The sequence below is a fragment of the Oryctolagus cuniculus genome, chromosome 14 (assembly GCF_051225735.1).
Source record: "Oryctolagus cuniculus isolate XC-2025 breed Fujian yellow rabbit chromosome 14, ASM5122573v1, whole genome shotgun sequence".
NCBI lineage: Eukaryota > Metazoa > Chordata > Mammalia > Lagomorpha > Leporidae > Oryctolagus > Oryctolagus cuniculus.
This window is the reverse complement of record NC_142880.1, coordinates 31,694,328-31,716,681: the sequence shown is the minus strand read 5'-3', so window position 1 is coordinate 31,716,681 and position 22,354 is coordinate 31,694,328. Positions and strand designations below refer to the sequence as shown.

Below are 22,354 nucleotides of genomic sequence, written 5' to 3'. Positions count from 1 at the left end.
TTAAGAGACGATGTATTTTCCTCTCTTATTGAACAGAGAAGTAGAGCAGCCATTCCCCCTCTCCTGCCCACCTTCCTTTTCCCGTAAAAGCTTTATCCCAGCCCACATCTGACTTCTCTCTGCGCTCCCTGAGGCAGCACTCCCTCCAGGTACAAGTGACAGAAATGACCAACATCCGGCTTGAGTGGGAGTAGGAACCTGATTCCCTCAGGGACCAAAGGCAAAGGGCAGACCCAGGGAGCCCTCAAGAGCAGGAAACTAGGACAGGAAGCTTCCCGAGGCCCGCTTAAGTCCATGAAGATTAGAATTAAGCCTAGTAGAAACCTCAAGCCTTAAAGACTAGCACGGGATTGCAAATTGACTTTGGTGTTGTCAGTTGCTCCTTTCCTCCAAGGGTGGAGGCCACAAGGGCATTATACAAAGTTCCTGCCTTTATGGGTCTTTTTGCCATGTTCAGCCCCTTACAACCACCACACCATCTGCCTCCACGCCCTTGTTTGTAGCTCCTTTCCATCAAACACAAGATCTTTTTCTTTCTAGTGCCTGTGGATGGGAAGCCCTCGAGACCACTTGTGATTCGTGAGTTGGATTTTACCTTGGACACTGTTCCGAGGACCCCTCTGGGCCCTGCCGTTGGAAGACAGTATTGCTCTACTGCTGATAGTTCACCAAGTTCCTGAAAGCCAGACCAGCTGTGGTGCCTTGGCAGAAGCTTTAGAGAAAAAGAGGCCTGGCAGGAAAGCTGGTCAGGAGCAAACAGGGCACAACTACAGGAGTCAGTAACTATAACTGGTTATACAACTATTGGACTGAGGAGGATCCACCGTGCACACCAAGGAAGAGACAGTTCAGCCTTTGGTGCATCCCCTGTTCGTTCTGCAAACCCTGGGGAAAGACCTGAAGTAAGGTATGAAATTTTGCTATGCAGGGGCCGGCAGCGCGGCTCACTAGACTAATCCTCCGCCTTGCGGCGCCGGCACACCAGGTTCTAGTCCCGGTCGGGGCGCCAGATTCTGTCCCGCTTGCCCCTCTTCCAAGCCAGCTCTCTGCTGTGGCCAGGGAGTGCAGTGGAGGATGGCCCAAGTGCTTGGGCCCTGCACCCGCATGGGAGACCAGGAGAAGTACCTGGCTCCTGCCATCGGATCAGCGCGGTGCACCGGCTGCAGTGCGCCGGCCACGGCAGCCATTGGAGGGTGAACCAACGGCAAAGGAAGACCTTTCTCTCTGTCTCTCTCTCTCACTGTCCACTCTGCCTGTCAAAAAATTTAAAAAAATTAAAAAAAATAAATTTTGCTATGCAGGAAAATCTCTTCGTGACTTACTCTGGGTTGAAGAACTCCTTTTCTATCTCTGCCTTGTCTCACAGAGCCTAGTTAAATCCCGACTGAACAGACCAGGTAATCTGTTTATTAAAGCCAAGATCATAATTAAGATACAAGTGAAACAATTTCCTCTCAAAGAAAGTAAGAGACTTTGGAAAACACTATTTTAAGTTATAGAATTGGATTAAATAGGCAAGTTGCTCAGCCTGTCTAACCTGCAACGCTGGCATCCCATATGGGCAGTGGTTCGAGCCCTGGCTGCTCCATTTCTGATCCAGCTCCCTACTGGTGCACCTGGAAAGCAGCAGAAGATGGCCCAAGTGCTTGGGCCCCTGCAACCCACGTGGGAAACTGGGTTGAAGCTCCTGGCTTCTGCCTGGTTCAGCTCTGGCTGTTACAGCACTCTGGGGAGTGAACCAATGGATGTTAAGTTCCCTCCCCCTCCTTCTCCCTCTGTGTGTATGTGTGTGTGTGTGTGTCTCCCCCTTCACTGTAACTCTGTTACAAATAAATCATTGTAATAAAAATCATAATCATAAAAGAGTATACACTTGGCACTAGACTACCAGGTTCAAAGATGATTCTCCCCTAATTAGCTGTCTGATCTGGGCCACATCAGTTAAGCTCTCTGTACCTCAGTTTCTTCATCTGTAAAAATGGAGAGGCAGCACATTAAGAATTTTGTGAGGATTAAGTGGATTAATATACATAAAGTTCTTAAAAAACAGTATGCAGCAAAGAGTTTTCTAGATGTCGCCAATCACTGTGAATCTGATCCTTCCAGTTTTACCTCCAACTGCTCCCTTGTCCGCTGGACTTTGTTCCCCCACTGCACCAACAATTTCACATTTCCTGAACACCTAATAGAAAGCACTACCTTTCCTCCTGGTATGCCTTTGCCTGTCTTCACCTGGTTCTTTCAGTAATAGCTTTCTTGGGCACTGACTACTATGGGAGGCTTTGAAGAAATAGTCGTGAACAAAACAGACTTCTGCCCTCATGCGGTTCACAATCTAAAGGCAGAAACACGGTGATCACCCATTTGGACATTAGGCCTCTTTGCTTTAGCCAAGCCCCCAGGCACAGTGTTTCCAGGACATAGCTACAGTGCGACCACACTTGTTTCACTGTTGCATTGCCATGGTGTTACTCCTAGACTGGCAGCCATACTTGTTTCACTGTTGCATTTCCATGGTGTTACTCCTAGACTGGCAACCATACTTGTTTCACTGTTGCATTGCCATGGTGTTACTCCTAGACTGGCAACCATACTTGTTTCACTGTTGCATTGCCATGGTGTTACTCCTAGACTGGCAGCCATACTTGTTTCACTGTTGCATTGCCATGGTGTTACTCCTAGACTGTGAACTCCTTCAGGACAGACTGTATCCCTCCTCTCAGTGGCACTAGTGTTGAGCAGTGTTCACTGCTTCTAACGGAAGCACCATCAGCCACTATGTGGTTGTAATGGCCAAACATCTGCTAACAGTGAATCTGAGGGGAAGCAAATGCTCACATGTAAAAGAGCAAAATCTCACTTGGCTTAATTGTTTGAGACACGTTTCTAAGAAGTTGGGATGGGGAGGACTAAAATCATATCAGCATTACTAAATGACATGAAAAACTTTAAGGTTGTAAAATCTTCTCATCTTAATATTACATTTCTACTGTTCCATTTAATTTTAATAAATACTATTGTAAAATAAATGATTTCATTTAATGTGGTTATAATTTCTTTAACAAAAAACTAACAGTGACTATTCATGGTATACCACTGTTCTGTGTATAGTTTTTCAAACAATTCAGACTAATAAAGTCATAAAAAATATATAATGTGTAACTTCCTTTCTTCTAGTATTTCAGGTTTTATTATTATCCCAAACACAATAGAATATTTTTTTTTTTGACAGGCAGAGTGGACAGTGAGAGAGAATACAGAGAGAAAGGTCTTCCTTTTCCCTTAGTTCACCCCACAGTGGCCACTGCAGCCAGCGTACCGTGCTGATCCGAAGCCAGGAGCCAGATGCTTTTCCTGGTCTCCCATGCGGGTGCAGGGCCTAAGGACTTGGGCCATCCCCTGTACTCCCGGGCCACAGCAGAGAGCTGGACAGGAAGAGGAGCGACCAGGACAGAATCTGGCACCCCGACCGGGACTAGAACCCCGTGTGCTGGCGCCGCAGGTGGAGGATTAGCCTATTGATCTGCGGCACCAGCCACAATGGAATATTGTTGGTACTCATCCACTTTTCCATGGTTCAAATTCATAAGAAAATAAAATTAATATAATATAGAAATGCTATTTAGTCTTCTCAAATGAAGACAATGAGATAGATACTCATGAGCTGATGCACTTCTTTAAAAATAGAAAAAAAAATATTTATTCCAACAACTTATGAAGAGAGAAAAATTATGTCTTAGTCAAATCTGTTAGCTACGATTGATTAAAAGTTCAGTTATTAATCAGAGGCAAAAATAACATCTGTGACTATAATACTCATCTTTAAGAACAAGTATCAGGCCGGCACTGCGGCTGCTGCTTGGGACTCCTGTATCCCACTTTGGAGAGCTGGTCTGAGTCACAGCTACTATGCTTCTGATGCTGTTTCTTGCCAATGCATCTGAGAGGGCAGCAGATGGTGGCCGGAGTACACACTGGGGGACCCAGATGGAGTTCCCAGCTTGCTGACTGTTGTGGGTATTTGGGGACTGAACCAGTGGCTGGCTGGAAGACCACCCATCCCCACTGACTCTCTCTGTATTCTGCTTTTCAAAGAAATTTTAAAAAATCAAAGCTGAATTTTGAAAAATTATTTTTAAGAACCTCTGTCTACGAGCTTCATGTGACACAATCTTTTATACAAAATTTTGTTTATAGACTGCACAAGAGTGCCAGGAACACTAGACACTAAGGACAAATTAAGTGACTGATGGATTGGTACATAAATCTGGATCTAGAGAATAATCAGTAGACAAATGGGAAGGTAGAGATGGACTCATTTTTTCCTGATTAGGTCTTGCTGCAATTTGTCAAACAGTCAAATGAAGAGAACATGTGCTTCCCTTTCTTTACTGAGATATTAGCAATTGTTTTTAAGATCTTGATGATTATGCAGAATCAGATACAATTTCTATTTAAAACTATCTATGAACAGATATATATATATATATTTTTTTAACTTTTATTTAATGAATATAAGTTTCCAAAGTACGAATAATGGATTACTATGGCTTCCCCCCCATACCGTCCCTCCCACCCACAAACCTCCCCTTTCTCACTCCCTCTCCCCTTCCATTCACATCAAGATTCATTTTCGATTATCTTAATATACAGAAGATCAGCTTAGTATACATTAAGTAAGGATTTCAACAGTTTGCTCCCACACAGAAACATAAAGTGAAAAATAATGGATGATTTTTTTTTTAATGATGATGAAATCAGATCAGACCTATTGTCATGTTTAATCCCAGTGAGAGTCAAGTTGGGAGTTGACAGTTTCTTTTCTTTTTTTTTTTTTTTCAGAGGATCAGTTTAGTATGCATTAAGTAAAGATTTCAACAGTTTGCACACCCATAGAAACACAAAGTGAAATATATTGTTTGAGTACTCGTTATAGCATTAAATCTCAATGCACAGCACATTAAGGACAGAGATCCTACATGAGGATCAAGGATCTAAAACTAATTCCTGGAGCAAGGACAGTCTATTCAATAAATGGTGCTGGGAAAATTGGATTTCCACGTGCAGAATCATGAAGCAAGACCCCTACCTTACACCTTACACAAAAATCCACTCAACATGGATTAAAGACCTAAATCTACGACCTGACACCATCAAGTTATTAGAGAACATTGGAGAAACCCTTCAAGATATTGGCACAGGCAAAGAATTTCTGGAAAAGACCCGGGAGGCACAGGCAGTCAAAGCCAAAATTAACTATTGGGATTGCATCAAATTGAGAAGTTTCTGTACTGCAAAAGAAACAGTCAGGAGAGTGAAGAGACAACCGTCAGAATGGGAAAAAATATTTGCAAACTATGCAACAGATAAAGGGTTAATAACCAGAATCTACAAAGAGATCAAGAAACTCCACAAAAACAAAACCAACAACCCAATTAAGAGATGGGCCAAGGACCTCAATAGACATTTTTCAAAAGAGGAAATCCAAATGGCCAACAGGCACATGAAAAAATGTTCAAGGTCATTAGCAATCAGGGAAATGCAAATCAAAACCACAATGAGGTTCCACCTAACCCCGGTTAGAATGGCTCACATACAGAAATCTACCAACAACAGATGCTGGCGAGGATGTGGGGAAAAAGGGACACTAACCCACTGTTGGTGGGAATGCAAACTGGTCAAGCCACTATGGAAGTCAGTCTGGAGATCCCTCAGAAACCTGAAGATAACCCTACCGTTCGACCCAGCCATCCCACTCCTTGGAATTTACCCAAAGGAATTTAAATTGGCAAACAAAAAAGCGGTCTGCAGCCTAATGTTTATTGCAGCTCAATTCACAATAGCTAAGACCTGGAACCAACCTAAATGCCCATCAACGGTAGACTGGATAAAGAAATTATGGGATATGTACTCTTTAGAATACTATACCGCAGTAAGAAACAACGAAATCCAGTCATTTGCAACAAAATGGAGGAATCTGGAACACATCATGCTGAGTGAAATAAGCCAGTCCCAAAGGGACAAATACCATATGTTTTCCCTGATCGGTGACAACTGACTGAACACCAAAAAGGAAACCTGTTGAAGTGGAATGAACACTATGGGAAACGGTGACTTGATCAGCATAGCCCTGACTGTTAATGAACAACTTAATACATTATCCCTCTTAGTAGTTTTTTTGTCTGTTCTACTTAATATGACTGGTTTAATTCTGTAATTAATACACAGTTATTCTTAAGTGTTGAAATTTAACTGAAATGTGATCCCTGTTAAACATAAGAGTAGGAATAAGAGAGGGAAGAGATATATAATTTGGGACATGCTCAAGCTGACTTGCCCCAAATGGTAGAGTTAGAAACATACCAGGGGACTCCAATGAACAGATATATTTTTAAAAGATTTATTTACTTATTTGAAAAGTAGAGTTACAGAAATAGAGAAAGCAAGACAGAGAGACATTTCCTATCCACTAGTTCACTCCCCAAATGGCTGCGACATCCAGGATTGGCCCAGGCTGAAGCCAGGAGCCAGAAGCTTCTTCTGGTCTCATGCATGGGTGCAGGGGCCCAAGGACTTGGACCATTTTCAGCATTAGTGGGGAACTGGATTGGAAGTGGAGCAGCCAGGACTTGAACCAGCACCTATATGGGATGCCAGCACTGCAGACCATGGCTTAACCCCCTGTGTCACAGCACTGGCCCACTGAACAAATATCTTTAAAATATTATCTTTATCATTCTTTGCAAAATTTTTCAGTAATCCAACCAAACTCACAAAACAATTATCATTTAGAAAGAAATGTCTTGAAATTGCTTGCAGACTAATTTCAGCCATCACCTCCCTTGGTTTTGTTGCTGCCACAAGCTGGATTTTTAACAGCTAAAACTTTTGTGCTTTTCTGTGACTCACATCAAATGTTCTAGCAGTGTTTGCCCATCTTCATGATAATGCTTTTCCCCTCTAAGAGGAACACTCTGTCAAATAAACGCCAGGTAATTACTTACTGACTTATTTCTCTTTCACAGTCAGTTTTAAGCTTAGCAATTTGTGACATGCACTTTATCAAGCTCGAGAACATTTCCCCCAAGAACACACTGATGCTTTCTGCCAATAAAGCTGAAAGTTACTGCATGAAAGAATTCCACCTTAAATACCACACGTGTCTTATCCAGTGACTGATAGGTATTAGATAGAGATCATTTTGGAAGTTGGAGCTGGGTAAAAGGCTTTGCCCGTTTAGCAAGTCTTCCCTCCACACAGCACACTAGTCTATCTGCCTGCAGCCCTTGTCTCAAACACTGTACACCCAGTCTCTGTTCCTGGTTTGCTAAGAGGAGCCTGGAGTCCATCTTCAATTCCCATCAGTTGCACTGGGCCTCAGATAACCTGACAGCAACCTTCAGCAGGTTCTGCCGCTGGATTATATTCCAAGCTGGCATTGTTCTTTTTGAGCAAGTAGAGCCCATCCCTCCCCACCTCTAAACTCCTACCTCAAGAACATTACTAGAATTCCCGTGGGACTGGGGGTCCTTAACTATCAGTGTCATCTGAAATTGGGCTAATGTCTCTTTGGACATTGGGCATTGACTGATCTGAGCCTGATTCTCTCCCGCCTTTCATCAGAGTAGAGCTGACCAGCCTTTCTTGGCTCCACTCAGTCTTGCGTTCTTCATCTTCTGTCCTGTCCTCACAGCAGAATAAATTAATGTCTCCCTGAGGTAGTAACTTAGCTCTGTATCTCAGTTGCTTACTTTTCAGAAATTTTCTCAGCTTATTACAACTTTCCTACAGGGGAAGGACAGGGAAATGACAGCCCATAATTTCAGATGTGGCAGGTGTCTATTTTCAATTTTGGGTTGCTGGTAATTTTTAAAGCTTCTGAATACGCCAAGCATTTGGTCCCCAGTGTTGACAGCAGCGTGTTTGGCTGATTCTTCAGCAAAGACTTCCTAGTAATGATGCCAGTGATAATGACAGTAATGGATTATTTCATGTTTACTATGGATACACACTTTAGGCACACGCATCACCACAATTTTATGAAATGGGTAACAAAGATGAGATTTAGGAGGTCCTGGATAAGTAGCAAAATCTGGGTTTGAACTGGATCTGTCTGACAGCAAAGCTATGCAAATGTATATGTCCAGCTTGTCTAATAATCACTACCCATGATGCTGGTATGACTCAAAAATGATTCCTAAGCCCTTGATCTAAAATAAAACTATTAGCTAAGAGCACATCAGAAAATAAATATAGACTACTTTTTGCTCTTAGCAACTAACACCAAACTGGCATGTGATAGCTCCTCAGTTACTATTACTGACAGGCTAAAAGCACTCACTAGTGTTATTTATAACATCTGTTACATGGGAAAAGGCCTCACTGTATCAGTTCAACCCATTATTGATCTCATTTTTTCTATTAAAAATTGGTTTTAAATCCCATGATGAAAATTATTCTAAATTAGAGTCCTAGCATTTAGAGAAAGAAAGTTTAAGGAAAATACGGTAATATTACTAATACCAGGCTTACTATATGATTAATGCTGACCAACTGTTGCTGTCTCCACTTAAGATCACAGGGGCAAAGTCTTATGTTACAAAAGGGATTATAAGGATTGACAGGGAAGAACTCTGTAGCTGTAAAATTCATTCAACAAAGGACAAGGTTATATTAAGTAAGGTAGCTGAACCTCTAACCCTTAGAGATCTTTAAAAAGAAAATCAGCAATCAGCCATTTGGAAAGGCTTAATCTACAGCCCAAATAAATTAAGAGTTGAAGTCTTTCAATTTCTATAGCTAAATCCTATCTAGTTTTATAAAATTTTAACCTGTAAGATGTGACATCTAATATTTTGAGACCGACTTACCACAAAAAGTTCTTTGAAGTAAGATGTTATATGACTTTTCCTCTTCTTCCCTGACTTTCTTTTGGTAAACATAAACTGAGTATCTACTATCATCAAGGATACAAAGCTGGATACAGAAGACAGGCTTGTAAAAAAAAAAGTACTACAGAACAAGTGATACTACAGAGGTAGGAACAGGAAGTAAACTCTGGGTAGGGAAGTAGATTCAAATATTTACAAGTGTTCATTAAATCCCAGGCACTATATCAGGTACTGAGGATGTGAGAGCAAACTCAAGGCCCTGGCTGCTAGAGAGAGCCCACAGCCTACTGTTGTGCTGTTCAGCATGGCGGCCACTACTCACACATGTCACTGCACCTCTGAAACATGGCTAGTCCATGTGGAGATACGACTAGGAACAAAATACACACTGGATTTGAAAACCTCTATGACAAAAGGGTGTACAACTTCCTGTCAGAAAGTTTTATACTAGGTTACACATTAAAATGATACATTTTTCATATATTGACTTTTATATATTATAAAATTATTAATAGAAATATATTATGAAAATTAATGTCACCTGTTTCTGTTTATATTTTAACGTGGGTGCCTAAAAAATTTTTAATTATGTATGCAGTTCATGTTACAAATCTACTGGAGACAGCGAGCAGAAGCTACAGGTTAGTAGAGGACTGTATACCACCTTTGGTAAGTGCTAGGACAGTACAGACAGGAAGAACACAGGGAAGCTTTCACATGAGAAAACTGATTTAAGCATCAAAATATAAAAAATTTTTTGAAGTATTATTTAAATTTTGTGTTAAATATAAAACTTTGTATTAAGCAGATATATTTTAACCATGATATATATTATGAAATTTTAATTACTTTGAAAAAAAGAAGATGGCTTTATTTTATTATATATCTATTCTGAGTCATTCTAAAAACAGACACAGAGCAAACATAAAAGAAGTCTAGCCAGAATTATTAATACATTTCTATATATCCTTCTAAATTATTTATGTATAAACATGAAAATATGTTTATTTTTTTAAAAATCCATTCAGACCATATCTGTCACTAGGAATTATGATGGCTTTTCTTTTTCTTTTTTTTTTTAAAGATTTATTTATTTATTTGTTTGTTTTGAAAGAGTTACAGAGAAAGAGGAAGAGACAGAGGGAGAGCTCATTCATTTGTTGGTTCACTCTCCAGATAGCCTCAATGGCCAAAGCTGGGCCAGGCTGAAGCCAGGAGCCATGGGTGGCAGGGGCCCAAACACTTGGGCTGTCTTCCACTGCTTTTCCCAGGCCACCAGTAGGGAGCTGGATCAGAGGTGGAGCAGTTGGGACACAAACTGGTGCCCATATGGGACACAGGCATCACAGGCCACAGATCTAGCCGGTATTCCACAATACTGGCACAGTGATTAGTTCCCTCAGTAGTAACAGGACCCTAGATATGTTGAGACTAGGGTATATTCCCAAGTTTGCCCTTATAAACAATGACAGGACGGATAACTAAAATGCAAACTAATGTCTGCTTGATTATTGCCATGAGGTAAATTCTTAAAAATTTAATTGTTGTGCCAAAGACCGTGTATTTTTAAAGATGTTTGATACATTTTAATAATTTTAATCCAAAATACGTGGACCAATTTAAACCCCTGCCAACAGCATATAAGAATGTGTATTAGCCAATGATGGGGAAAAGATTTAGAAATCTCCACCAATTGGCTAAGCAGAAAATGGCACACAACTGTCTTAATTTGCATGCCTGCTCTACTTCATGCTTGAGGAAAACTGAATCGACCTGTTCATGACCTAGATTGACTGTGAATCAACTGTACATTCATGTATTTTGCTTATTTTTAAGTTTTCTTTTCTTTTGAATGAGTTCTTTACATGTCATGGAATAGTAAAATTTAGTTCATCAGATGAGTTTCGACTCCTTTAACCAGATTTCTGGGTCATCATTGAAAAGTGATTGGTTGATTATGTTGGAAATATATAACAATGGAATCAGAGGCAAAGAGTCTTAGACATTTAAGCTTCTCTTGACGAAACTAGTATAAAATACTACCGTTTTAGGACTAGACAGAGTAAATACGAAACAAATACATAGGTTTGGAAGGGTTTAGACAAATTAATGAGAATACTGAAATACATATTTGTGGCAAGGTAATGAATTTCCTGTATTTTCAGTAAACCTTCTACAACCTGAAAAGACTAAAACCTTTTGCAATAATGGATCATGGAACTAAGATTCTTGACCTTTGTTTTGTTATGTGGCATGTCCCTACCACCAATAGTCAGCTAATTGTTCCAATATAATTTATTTAAATAATTGTTTTCTCATTAACTTAAAATTTTACTGTATTCTAAGTATTTATCTATATACTGGCTTATTTCTTGACATTATATCCTATTTCCACTAATATTTTTGCATATTTCTATTCCTACACATTGTTGCTCTCATTACTATAGCTTTATAAACTGTTTTAACATATATGTGGGAAAGTTCTTCATCTTTTGTTTCACAATGTTTTCTCAGTATTTGTAGACTTTTTATTTTTTAATATATACTTTAGAATCATTTTGTAAAGATTGCAATCCAAAATTCATTATATTTCAATAGAAATCATGTTAAATGTATAGTCCATATATTCAAATAAAATTACAATCCATTCTAATTTGTATAATGAATTTATTCTTTTAATTAAATTGACACCCATATACTCTAGAAATTTATGCTTGGTTAACCCATGGTTACCACTGAATGTCAGTGTGGGCATCTTAACATCCTGCATTGCTGTGTCAGAACTCATGTACATAATAACATGCATGCTACAGGTTGGCAAACACCAGAATGATGATGATCTGGATTTTTCCTGATTTTCATTAAGAAACTCCCAAATATGGACTAGAAATATGGATTATTAATAATAGTAATTATTATTAATGAGACTTAAGAAAAAAATCTGACACATTAGTACCATGCATGAATTATTTCAGTATGTGTATCTTTAGCATGTAATAACTCCTTATACATTAGTTAGTTATGTAATGAATGTTATTGATTTGACATTAATTAATGTGTACTGCAAGTATTGCTGAAAATAAGGGGAGGAGAAAAACACTAACAAGAACATAAATTAGAATCTCAGTATTATTTTGAGCAATAATTGTTAAAGAACATAAAAGCATGCATTGACTTCAGGGGTCTACTTCTGAGAGTATGGGCTATTTCTGGGTCCCTGGTAAATGTGAAAACCAAGTTTGAACAGAAAAACATGATGGATATTTTCTTTTTCTTCTGACTCCTAATACAGGTAACTAGGAGTGTTTTTTCTCAAATAATAAACTTTAAAAATAGAAATGTAAACAGAGGGGAAGCGTGCTTTGTATGGACATAAATCATTTATTCTTATTTTAGATACAACAGATTTACAACAGACATACACAGACATGCCTTCAACTCTTTGTTGTGCATTCTAATGAAATAGTAGTAATCCTTAAAGGCAGATAGTTAGTTATGAAATAATTTATATTTGGATTTTGCATTGTTACTCAATGTACAGATATGTGACAAAGCTTTCTTGCTTCCCCGAATGACTTGATATTGAAAGGTAAGCCATACTGGATGAAAGTGCATATAACAAATGCCAGCAAATACCTAAAATACTGTGGAAAATAATCTTAAGATTTTCCAAACACAAAAATTCAGCAGTTGTTACAGGTCCCTGTGTATCGTCAGTGAGTGATTTCCCGAGTCTAAACACACAGGCTATTGTGACCTGGCCTGCTGGCGGGGGAATCCCCTATTGACACTTTAATCAGAGCATGGAAAACTGCTCTTCCCAATATCTGCATCACCAGACACACACTCCTCAGAAGCCTTCCCGACTCCCTATGAAAGTAGATTTCCATCCAATTTATTCTTGCCACTGTATCAGATTTGCTCCCATTACCACCAGAGAAGACCTACTTATTTATTTCCTTGCCTGCTTTTTTATAAAAAGGCAGAGTGACAGAGAGAGACAAGGATCTCTTTATGTCCACAACAGTTAGGGCGGGGCCAGAATGAAACCAAAGGCCAGGACTCAAGAGTTACATCCAGGTGGCCCACATGTGTGACAGGAACCCAAGCACTTGGCTCGGCATCCACTGCTTTCCCAGCTGTATTAGCAGGAAGTTGGACGGGGAGCAGAGAAGTGGGGACTTGCAATGGCACTCTGATATGGGGTGCTCTTTGCCTGCTTATTATCTGTCTCCCCAACCCAATGATAAGGTACATAATGACAAAGAGTGATACAGTCAGTCCATATTGTAATGTCTGCCACAAAATTTTTAAAAAATCCATTAAGTATATGCTAAAAGAATAAAGTGGAGATTAGAGCCGAGAATGTATTCATTGTAAGTTCATACCTGTGACAGACGTATAGGCAATAAACTCTTACTCGATATTCAGTTCCTTGCTTTGTAATAAAAAAGTCACCAATAAAATTGCTTTATTAAATTGTCTTGGTATCCATTTTTGGGTTTTGATGGACACAACCCTGAAATCAAATCGTCAAACTGCCTCTCTCCCCAGCTCCTTTTGTGTAGTGGCTGCATTCTTTCTGTAATGGGCAAGAATAAGAAAACAGAGGACAAAAGCAAGGAAATTCTGCTCTAGTTTTTCCTGCCCTTCCACCAGTAGTGGAGGCTGCACTGTTTAAAGATAGAGCAAGTGTGGAAACTGCAGGGTCCCCATCTCCACACATACATCAACCTGGGCTCAGGTGATGAGATAAGCGGGTGCAAAGGAAGTGCTCTTTGGACTTCAGGGCTGTGCAGACCACACTCTGTGTTTAGAGGTATTTTTCTGTGTTTTCAAGGTAACAGCTACAATTATTTCCAAGCATATAACTACAGTTATCCAAAGAGAAACCAAAAAAGGTCAAGAAGTGTGACTGAAAGTCTAGCTTTTGGAAATGAGTCAATTACAGGCTACATCCATAAACAAAAGCCACTGTAGATAAAGGATTGTGAGCAGTAAGCAATGTGTGTACTCCCGGGACACAGCAGTCTTGGCCCTCACTGCTTCATCCTTTCTGACAAGTCAGAGGAATGGGAGTCCTGAAGGAGCCAGGCAGAGCCTCAAAGGAATTTCCAATCTAAGTAAAAACATAGTAAGGACAACCTGTTACTCTAAAACTCCTCCCTCTCCAGTAACAAAGCCTTTTGCTGGGTGATTTATAGTATAAAAACACTTGTGAATATCAGTTTTTTAGAAGGAGTATGTGAAGAGGGAAACAAAAAATCCAATTTTTCTTTTATTTTAACATTTCAGAAATAATTGCTACTTCTAAGACTAGCTCACAGTTACGGAGTCACTAACATATCTTAGGCACTGCGCAATGCTAAACACATTGCATTTAATCTTCATCAATATTCTATAAGTGCTATTATTACACTAATTTTACAGCCTGTGTTATGCATGACTTTGGGGAGTGGATGAAATGGTCTGAAATTATGTTATTTAAAAAAAAAAATTGACTGCAGTAGGAGGAGACAGTGAACTTAATCTCAGATGTTTTATAGTCTTTGAATATAATGCACCTCCAAGAAAACTAGTGAGCTTATTTTTATAAAGTCACTTTGTATAATTATCCAAATGGAGATTTACATTGTTTACATCTGAATCTCCCAAATTATGTACAGAGTTCCAATACATATGTGAGGAAAGTACAGAGGACGACTCTTAAGTCTTCAATTCCAGAAGTGTTAGGATCTTGAGAACAGTAAAGAAAGAACTTGCTTGAAGACTTTCTCTGCTCATCAGCAGTCACCTTCTACCTTAAAAGTAGCACTCAGCTTTCTGACCTGGTATTTCCTACTGCATGCTTCTCTGAGACGTTAGGTAACTAGCTTAGAGTCGCAGTTTTGAGATGTTATTTAAGGCTGTTATCCATGAGTGGAAGTAGCAAAGAAGTCCATTAACAAAATGACAAAAAGTTTTTTAGAGCTGGTAAGTATTATGTTTCTAAGGACAGCTGATGTCTTTCTGAGTAGAGGAAGGTAGAAAGACCCATCGGTGATTTAGGGAGCCCACCTAGGTGCGAAATGAAAAATGTCTTCCATCTCACCAGAACAGAACATGTCCATGCTTCTTTTGAATCACTCACCTAAGCATGAGCTGCTCTGCTCATGATTTCCCATTCCAATGTCCTCCAAGGGTAGAGGAAACTGCCAAGCAGTTTTTAAATTTTTCGTTCTTTAAATGTTTCTTCCTTATCACAGCTAATGTAAGCCCACACGTGTAGCTGGATATTTACAGAAAAGTTCAGCAAATGGGTTAAAATGTTCTCTAAGAGCAGCCGAGATGAAAAGGTGAATTCACTTTCTTTTGCCAAGTAGTCCTGGATGCTAGAGCTGAGCTTTAGTCTTTATGCAGGCCACACAATGATCACTCTGCTTCTACTACGAAAGGCAAATGGGGGACATAAAGCAAGATGGTGGCAGACTAAGACCATTCAGTGGTCACCTCCCTACATACCCATGCATTTGAATGGCTAAATCATGCACAAAATTAACCTTCTCAAGAGTGAAGGAAGCCACGTTGAGAGACTGGTGCCAAATTTTGTGCTATTTTTATTCTTCTCATCACACTATGAATTAGCCAATAAGCATTTGGTAGATCCCTACTGTATGAACGGTCCCCTGGCTAAGTGGCTGAGAGGCAGAGATACCATCAAATTTCTCTAGGGAGAAAGGGAGGATATCAGAATAATATACTGCCAATTTTATAAAAAATTCAGGCATCTATAATCATATTCCCAGGACTCTGTTTGACCTAAGAATGATATGAGTTTATCATAAAATGGTGGCATGTACCAATGCCATCTCACTAGTCCCAGTGATCAATTTCTGTTCACAATTGATCATAATGATAGGACTAAGAACCAAAGGGATCACATAAACAAGAATAGTGTCTGCAAATACTAGCTGATAGAATCAAAAAGGGAGAGAATGATCCAACATGGGAAGTGAGATACACAGCAGACCCATAGAATGGCAAATGTCCTAAACAGCACTCTGGCCTCATAATCAGACCTTAAGGCATGCGGATCCGGCTGAAATGCCCATGAGAGTATTTCAGGCATGGAAAGCCAAGACACTCCGGGGGAAAAAAAAAACCTAAATGAAAGATCTCCACGAGTGAGATCCCAGTGGAAAGAACGGGTCATCAAAGAAGGAGGTACCTTTCTCTGAAGGGAGGAGAGAACTCCCACTTTGACCATGGCCTTGTCTAAAAATGATCAGAGTCAGTGAACTCAGGGGGCTTCCATAGCCTTGGCAGCTCATGACAAGCGCCTAGGGTGATTACTGAGGCCATAAACAAGAGTGTCAATTTGTTAAGTCAACAACAGGAGTCACTGTGCACTTACTCCTCATGTAGGATCTTTGTCCTTAGTGTGCTGTACATTGAGATCTAATGCTATAACTAGTACTCAAACAGTATTTTTCACTTTATGTTTCTGTGTGGGAGCAAACTGTTGAAATCTTTACTTAATGTATGCTAAACTGATCTTCTGTATATAAAGAGAATCGAAAATGAAAAACAAAACAAACAAACAAACAAATAAAAAAACAGGATGTTACCACTGCATACCTGCCAGAATGGCTGAAATTTGAAAGATTGCACAGTATCTTGGCAAATACCTGATGTAAGTGGATTTCTCATATATTGTTGGGGAAGTGGAAAATGGTACAATAACTTTAGGAAGCTACTTGATAGCTTCTTATGAACTTAAATAAACGCCTACTTTATGACTAAAAAAAAAAATGGTAGATGTAAACCAAAATGTATGGTATACAAGACTGTGATACTTCCTTGGTTGACAGGAAGTGGAACTGCAGGGTATACCAAATGACACGAATATATATGAATTGCTATTTTGTAAGGTAACGACACTTCAGACTCATAAAGTCATACACAATAGTCTCATTGAATGTATAAACTGACCCAACATTTAATGGTAAAGATAATTCATCCATTCTGGTTTACCAATCTAGAATGTAAACCCAGAGGAAAAGGAATCTTTCTGAATTGTAACCAAGAAAGCATTAGTAATATTAACAAAGTCCCTTAAATTAAAGGTAAAATTCCATTTGAAAGATAAAATGGAGAGCTAAAAGCTTGGACAAATTGTTTTGCATGAGGCTTCCTTCCAACCGCTTTGACATTTATAACGACAAAAAGTAGCAAAATCTTTTATCATAAACCTAGAAATCCCATTCATTTTCTATTCTCTGACCTTTTTAAAAAGCATAATCATATACAGATGTATTTTCTTATTATTCACTTCACTTTAGTTCTTACTCTGAACTGTTGAATAATTTCCATTCACATAAGAAGTGGAAATTAACATTATTCTTAAAAAAATGTCATTTTTCTCTTCACTCAAACTATGTGTTTGTCTTTACTTACAAAGAGTTACATCTCAAAGGCAAAATGCAATGCAAGTGTTTTTTGTGTATGAAGACAGGCTACATCAGTAACAATTATCTTGAAAGATGGTGGCAGCCTACAATCAAGGACATCAGCACAGCAGAATGTAAATATTCATTTGTTTCTCAGAATGAAGCAAAATAGCAACATTTTAAACAAATAACTTGATGCAGATTTGGTTTAATTCATCAGGTACGCTTTAGAACTGGAAGAGTGATTCATTTCTTAACATTTTAGATGACAAACACATTGTCAAATTGCACTTGCAAGCACAAATAAAGCAATCCATTGACGCTGTTATTTTGTTTTTGATCATCTGACACAGCATTCTCTTTAAAAAGGAAAAAGAGAAAATCCTTGAAGCAACAGAGATACTCAAAGATTTTAACCCAGGCTATAGAACAAATAATTCCAATATAACTGATACACAGAGTAGGTAGCTATCATTATCTTTGCTTGTCTTCATCTATCGGTAAAGAAAACTGTCAAACGTCATTTCAGAGCTTTCCATCTCCCTGGTGTAGTTTCAGCATTTGTGGAAGTGTGGTGACCTCTTGACACTATTACCCTTGGTCTAGGGAGCCAAGGCAACAGGAGCATTTTAACCCCCAGAGGGCTCCCAAACACTCCCTTCTTGCTCATCCCTCTAACCTTCTGATTGTAACGTTTTTCTGGTTCATAGCTCTTTACCTCACTTCGGAAGTATGTCATCCGTTTCCATGTTGTATTCTGATGGCATGTATATGTCTTATATCTTCTTTAAGGTGAAAAGCTTTCTGAAGCTTTTTCATTCTAGAATTCTCTATCAGCACTGCCAGTATGGCTAACACAAGTAGACCAACATGGCTTGAGAAAGCAACGAGGTGGGTGAGGAGAACAGAAGGGAGTTTTACAGTAACATGTATTTTATAATTCTTAATCATTAAAATAATATAACTATAAAATGTAACAATAAAAATATCACAGACCATAAAAAGTCCTTGGAAGCTGAAAATTCTTATTCTTCAAAAGAACAACAGTGTCTTTCTTGACAAAAAAAAAAAAAATCCACAAACTCTATCTGGGCATAATATGAAACTTACTTACAGAGAAGTCTAATAATAATGAACTATTTTACTAATTTTATTTTGAGCAATCTGAAGAAAAGCATTACTATAAGTGAATCTCACAAATCTTCTAGATGTGGAGATAATATTCTTCTTCCTTTGCTATGCCCATTTAAGCCCTTTCTGCACTCACACTGCCTAAACTGGTTAAGAGCTATCTATGGCAGAATTGCCTGGAAAACATCTGGTTTCAATGTGTATCTAAGAAATCTTTGGGTCATCCTCACCCACAATGACCAGCCTATCAACAAATCGTGTTGACTCTACCTACTTAAGTCATTTTACACCTCTTTTCCTTCAAATTGTATTTCAGGCCTGACTGCTTTGCTTACGTGGTCTTCCAGGTCTTATTTATTTTAAAATGTTCAAAATAAAATATCTTACAATCTTAATTAGCAACAACAACCATTTAACGGCTACTATGTAGAGCCCAAGAAATTAAAATAATTACCTTCACGATTTATTCTATGATGGCAGTTATAAGTTAAATTAATTATTAGGGGCCAGTGCTATGGTGTAGCATGTTAAGCCACAGCCTGTGGCACCGGCATCCTATAGGGGCGCTGGTTGGAGTCCTGCCAGCTCCACTTCCTATCCTAATGTGCCTAGGAAAGCACCAGGAAATGGCCCACATGCTTGGGCCCCTGCACCCAAATGGGAGACCTGGAAGAGGCTCCTGGTTCCTGGCTCCTGTTGCAGCCATTGGGGAGTGAACCAGTGGATGGAAATCTCTCTCTCACTTTAGAGCATGTGTCAGCAAAACATAGTCCATGATCCAAATCCTATCTGCTTTTTTTTTTTTTTTGGAAATAAAGTTTTATTGGAACACAGCCATGCTTCATTTATTTACATTCTCTACAGATGCTTTCATAGCACTGTAGTGGCCCAGCTGGAGACCAAAATCACGGAAATAGATGAAATATTTGGCCCTGGGGAAAAAAAAAAAAAAAACAGGTAGACCAAAGGCTCATCTAATTTTGTCTAATCATCATCCTTGAAAGTTTCAAGTTAAAATCTCTCATGCATTTTTATAGATATCCTTAAAAGCAATGAAATGTATTAGCATATGAAATATGAGGAAAGCAGTCCCTCTCACTTTAATATCTTTATTAAATACTTTTATTGTAATTCAGTTTACTTCTGTCTATTCAAACATTGCAATATTACAACATTCAAGAATGATAAATGAAACAGTAATAACTGATAGGTATTGAGAACCTTAAAAGAAATGAATTAGTTATAGGAAACAGCCCTCAGGTATGTCACGATCACCCATTTTCATTCACGGTGAGTTATAAAAGACATGGCTTATGAACAGATTTAATCAATCCTATGACAAGTCCTTGTACACTGGAGTGAGGGCCATAAATGCAGTGGTCAGGAAGTGCTTATATACACTGTACTGTGTGGACAAACAACAGACTTGCAACTATAAGAACGTCACTTTGGCAACAACCATTATTACCAGGGAAAGCATAAGGGATAACCTGGAAAAGCCATTCTTACACTCAGACTTTACATTTTCTTATTTCTATATCTTTTTTTCATCTGTTACTCATTTTCCATGGCTTTTCTCTTGCATATTAAATAATTTAGCATTATATAACATTTTGAGTGTATGTTCTTTGGAACAAATTAAGGAAAAATCCTTTTTTCACTGATTTATATAATTTATAAAGGTCAAGCGTATTCTGTGCTGCTTATATTCCTAATATTTAATCTCCCTTCAATTCTTTCATGCATGCGTACTCAGTTCTACTATGCGCCAGGTACTGTGCCATGTAATGGGGACAGTATCACACATGCATCAAACATGAGTCCACCCTCAAGGTGCTCCCAGCTTGTGCTGTGCAGGCGTGCACATGTGGGGTTACTTCAAAAGCTCACAGAAAATGGAATCTATAAAGAGGAACGAAAATGAATATTGATGTGAATGGAAGGGGAGAGGGAGTAGGAAAGGGGAGGGTTGCGGGTGGGAGGGACGTTATGGGGGGGAAGCCATTGTAATCCATATTCTGTACTTTGGAAATTTATATTCATTAAATAAAAGTTAAAAAAAAAAAGAAAATGGAATCAAAACACAAGTTTACTTGGGTCTGAAGCATTTTGAAATCCATGTATAGCTTTTAGTTTTTTCAAGTACATATTTTCCATAAATTTTTGAAGACTCCTTACATGCATGGATTTCAAACTTTTTTGAACCAAAACAAATTTCTTTTAATTCCATTTCCACAAACTTTTTGCAGTAGCCCCATATAAAGCAACACCATTGCAACAACTTCAGAAGAACTGAGCAGCTCAAAGAGAAGGGCTTCAAATGCAAAATTTAAGTAAATTTGTGTTGTCAGGAGGTGAAAACAGAATCTTCTTCAACAGACACTTTTTCAAAGTAGTGGTTCCCAGACCTTTTCATCTTGTAATATAAAAAGGTTTCTGAAACATCCTATTTCTTATTCCATTGCTTTTCAAAAATAAAAAATAAAAAAAAAACAAGATATATTTGAGTAGGTATCTACAACACAACACACACCTTCTTTATACCCTTTCCTCCTGCTTAACTGAGGAATTCTGTCGTCCCCAAGTCATCGCTAGGCAGAGGTCTTAAGGTAGATGAAAATCAGGGAGGAGGAAGTCAGCTTTTATTCCAGCAAAACTTAAAAAGCTTCCCATCACCACCCCTCCAACCTCACCACCTGCCAGATTTTTAGCTCCACACTATTTAGTTGAATGATTGTGGAGGACAAGCATGATATTCTGGCATCATCAGACTTGTTCTAAATTTGCCAATGATGAGAGCTTATAATACCTCTTCTCAAAATACAGGGGATTCTAGACTATGAGCAACTTTGTGCTGGCAAAGACAGCTGGACAGGGAGATGGATCAGGAAAGACAGGCAGATGGATCCAGAGAGCACAGCTTTCTGGGAAGGTGTGAAGGGTTCCACCCTACTGAGACGGGCAGGGCATGTGCTAGAGCAGAGAGAAACCAGTTTGCTCTTCTCATCAGGACACCCACAAAGCGTCACGGTGAAGCTCAGTAAGAACATGCACCGATACCACTGCAGGGGCCTTATGCACTGGACAACTCCTTTCAAGCAGTGCTTCTAAGATGGATCTGACTCAGCTCCAAAACAAGGGCTTAATAAAGATACTGGAGGGGAAAAGCTAATCTCTCTCTCCTATTAGAAGGGCAAGAAAACTAATAGGGCACAAAAACACCAGGTAAGGCTTTCACAGTCACCTTACTCCAAATGTTGCCAGCAGTTGTTCTGATCAGACAGCAAGAAAGAAAAACCAGATAGTTCTTCTTGAAGAAAAATTTCCAAATAGGTTTCTCTCTACGAATGTTGTTTTTTTACAAATTTCTTTTTACTACTGATAGTTTGTTAAGATGGAATTACAGAATTTTCTGGGTACAATAAAAACATATTTTTCTTTTTTGTTTCCCAGTTGTCATTGTTATTTGCAGAACTATAAAGTTATCCATGCTGATATAATTTAATATTTTAAAGGAAGCACTTTAACATTAAAGTGGTTTCTTAATAAGTTATATAAACAAACATTATTCCAGAGTTATTTTTCTGTCAAGTTGGATTAACAGTATTCGAAATGACAAACACTGGGTACTATTCTCATAAATTCAAAGTAATTTTTGAAATTGTTTCCTTATTTTGCAAGTCTTGAGGCAAAACTGAATGAATTTTCAAACACATGTAGAGTTCAGAAAGTCGTGGATTCTTCTGTTTCCCAACCCCAAATATTTTTCATTGATTCACTGATTAATTCCAAGCCTCAATGCTTCATTCATCTATTTTTTCACTCATTTTTCTTCCTAATTTTCACACTGTGATCTCCAGGTTAGGTCCTTCCCTTTATTTCCAGGTCTAAACGCTCGCCTGC

At 38.7% G+C, this 22,354-nt stretch overlaps 1 protein-coding gene across 28 annotated transcripts in view; it reads right to left on the bottom strand.

Annotated features, from left to right (window-relative positions):
* FER (FER tyrosine kinase) overlaps positions 1 to 22,354 on the bottom strand; it is a 428,569-nt gene that overhangs the window by 61,693 nt on the left and 344,522 nt on the right. For 4 of the 28 annotated variants that reach the window (XM_089313105.1, XM_089313107.1, XM_089313106.1 and 1 more), the window contains one exon: positions 15,268 to 19,383. The exons of the other annotated variants lie outside the window; for them this stretch is intronic. In XM_089313105.1, the coding sequence (XP_089169231.1) occupies positions 19,293 to 19,383 (91 nt within the window). In that variant the 3' untranslated portion in view covers positions 15,268 to 19,292. Of the gene's footprint in view, positions 1 to 15,267; positions 19,384 to 22,354 lie in introns of those variants that run through there. 28 annotated transcript variants of the gene reach the window in all.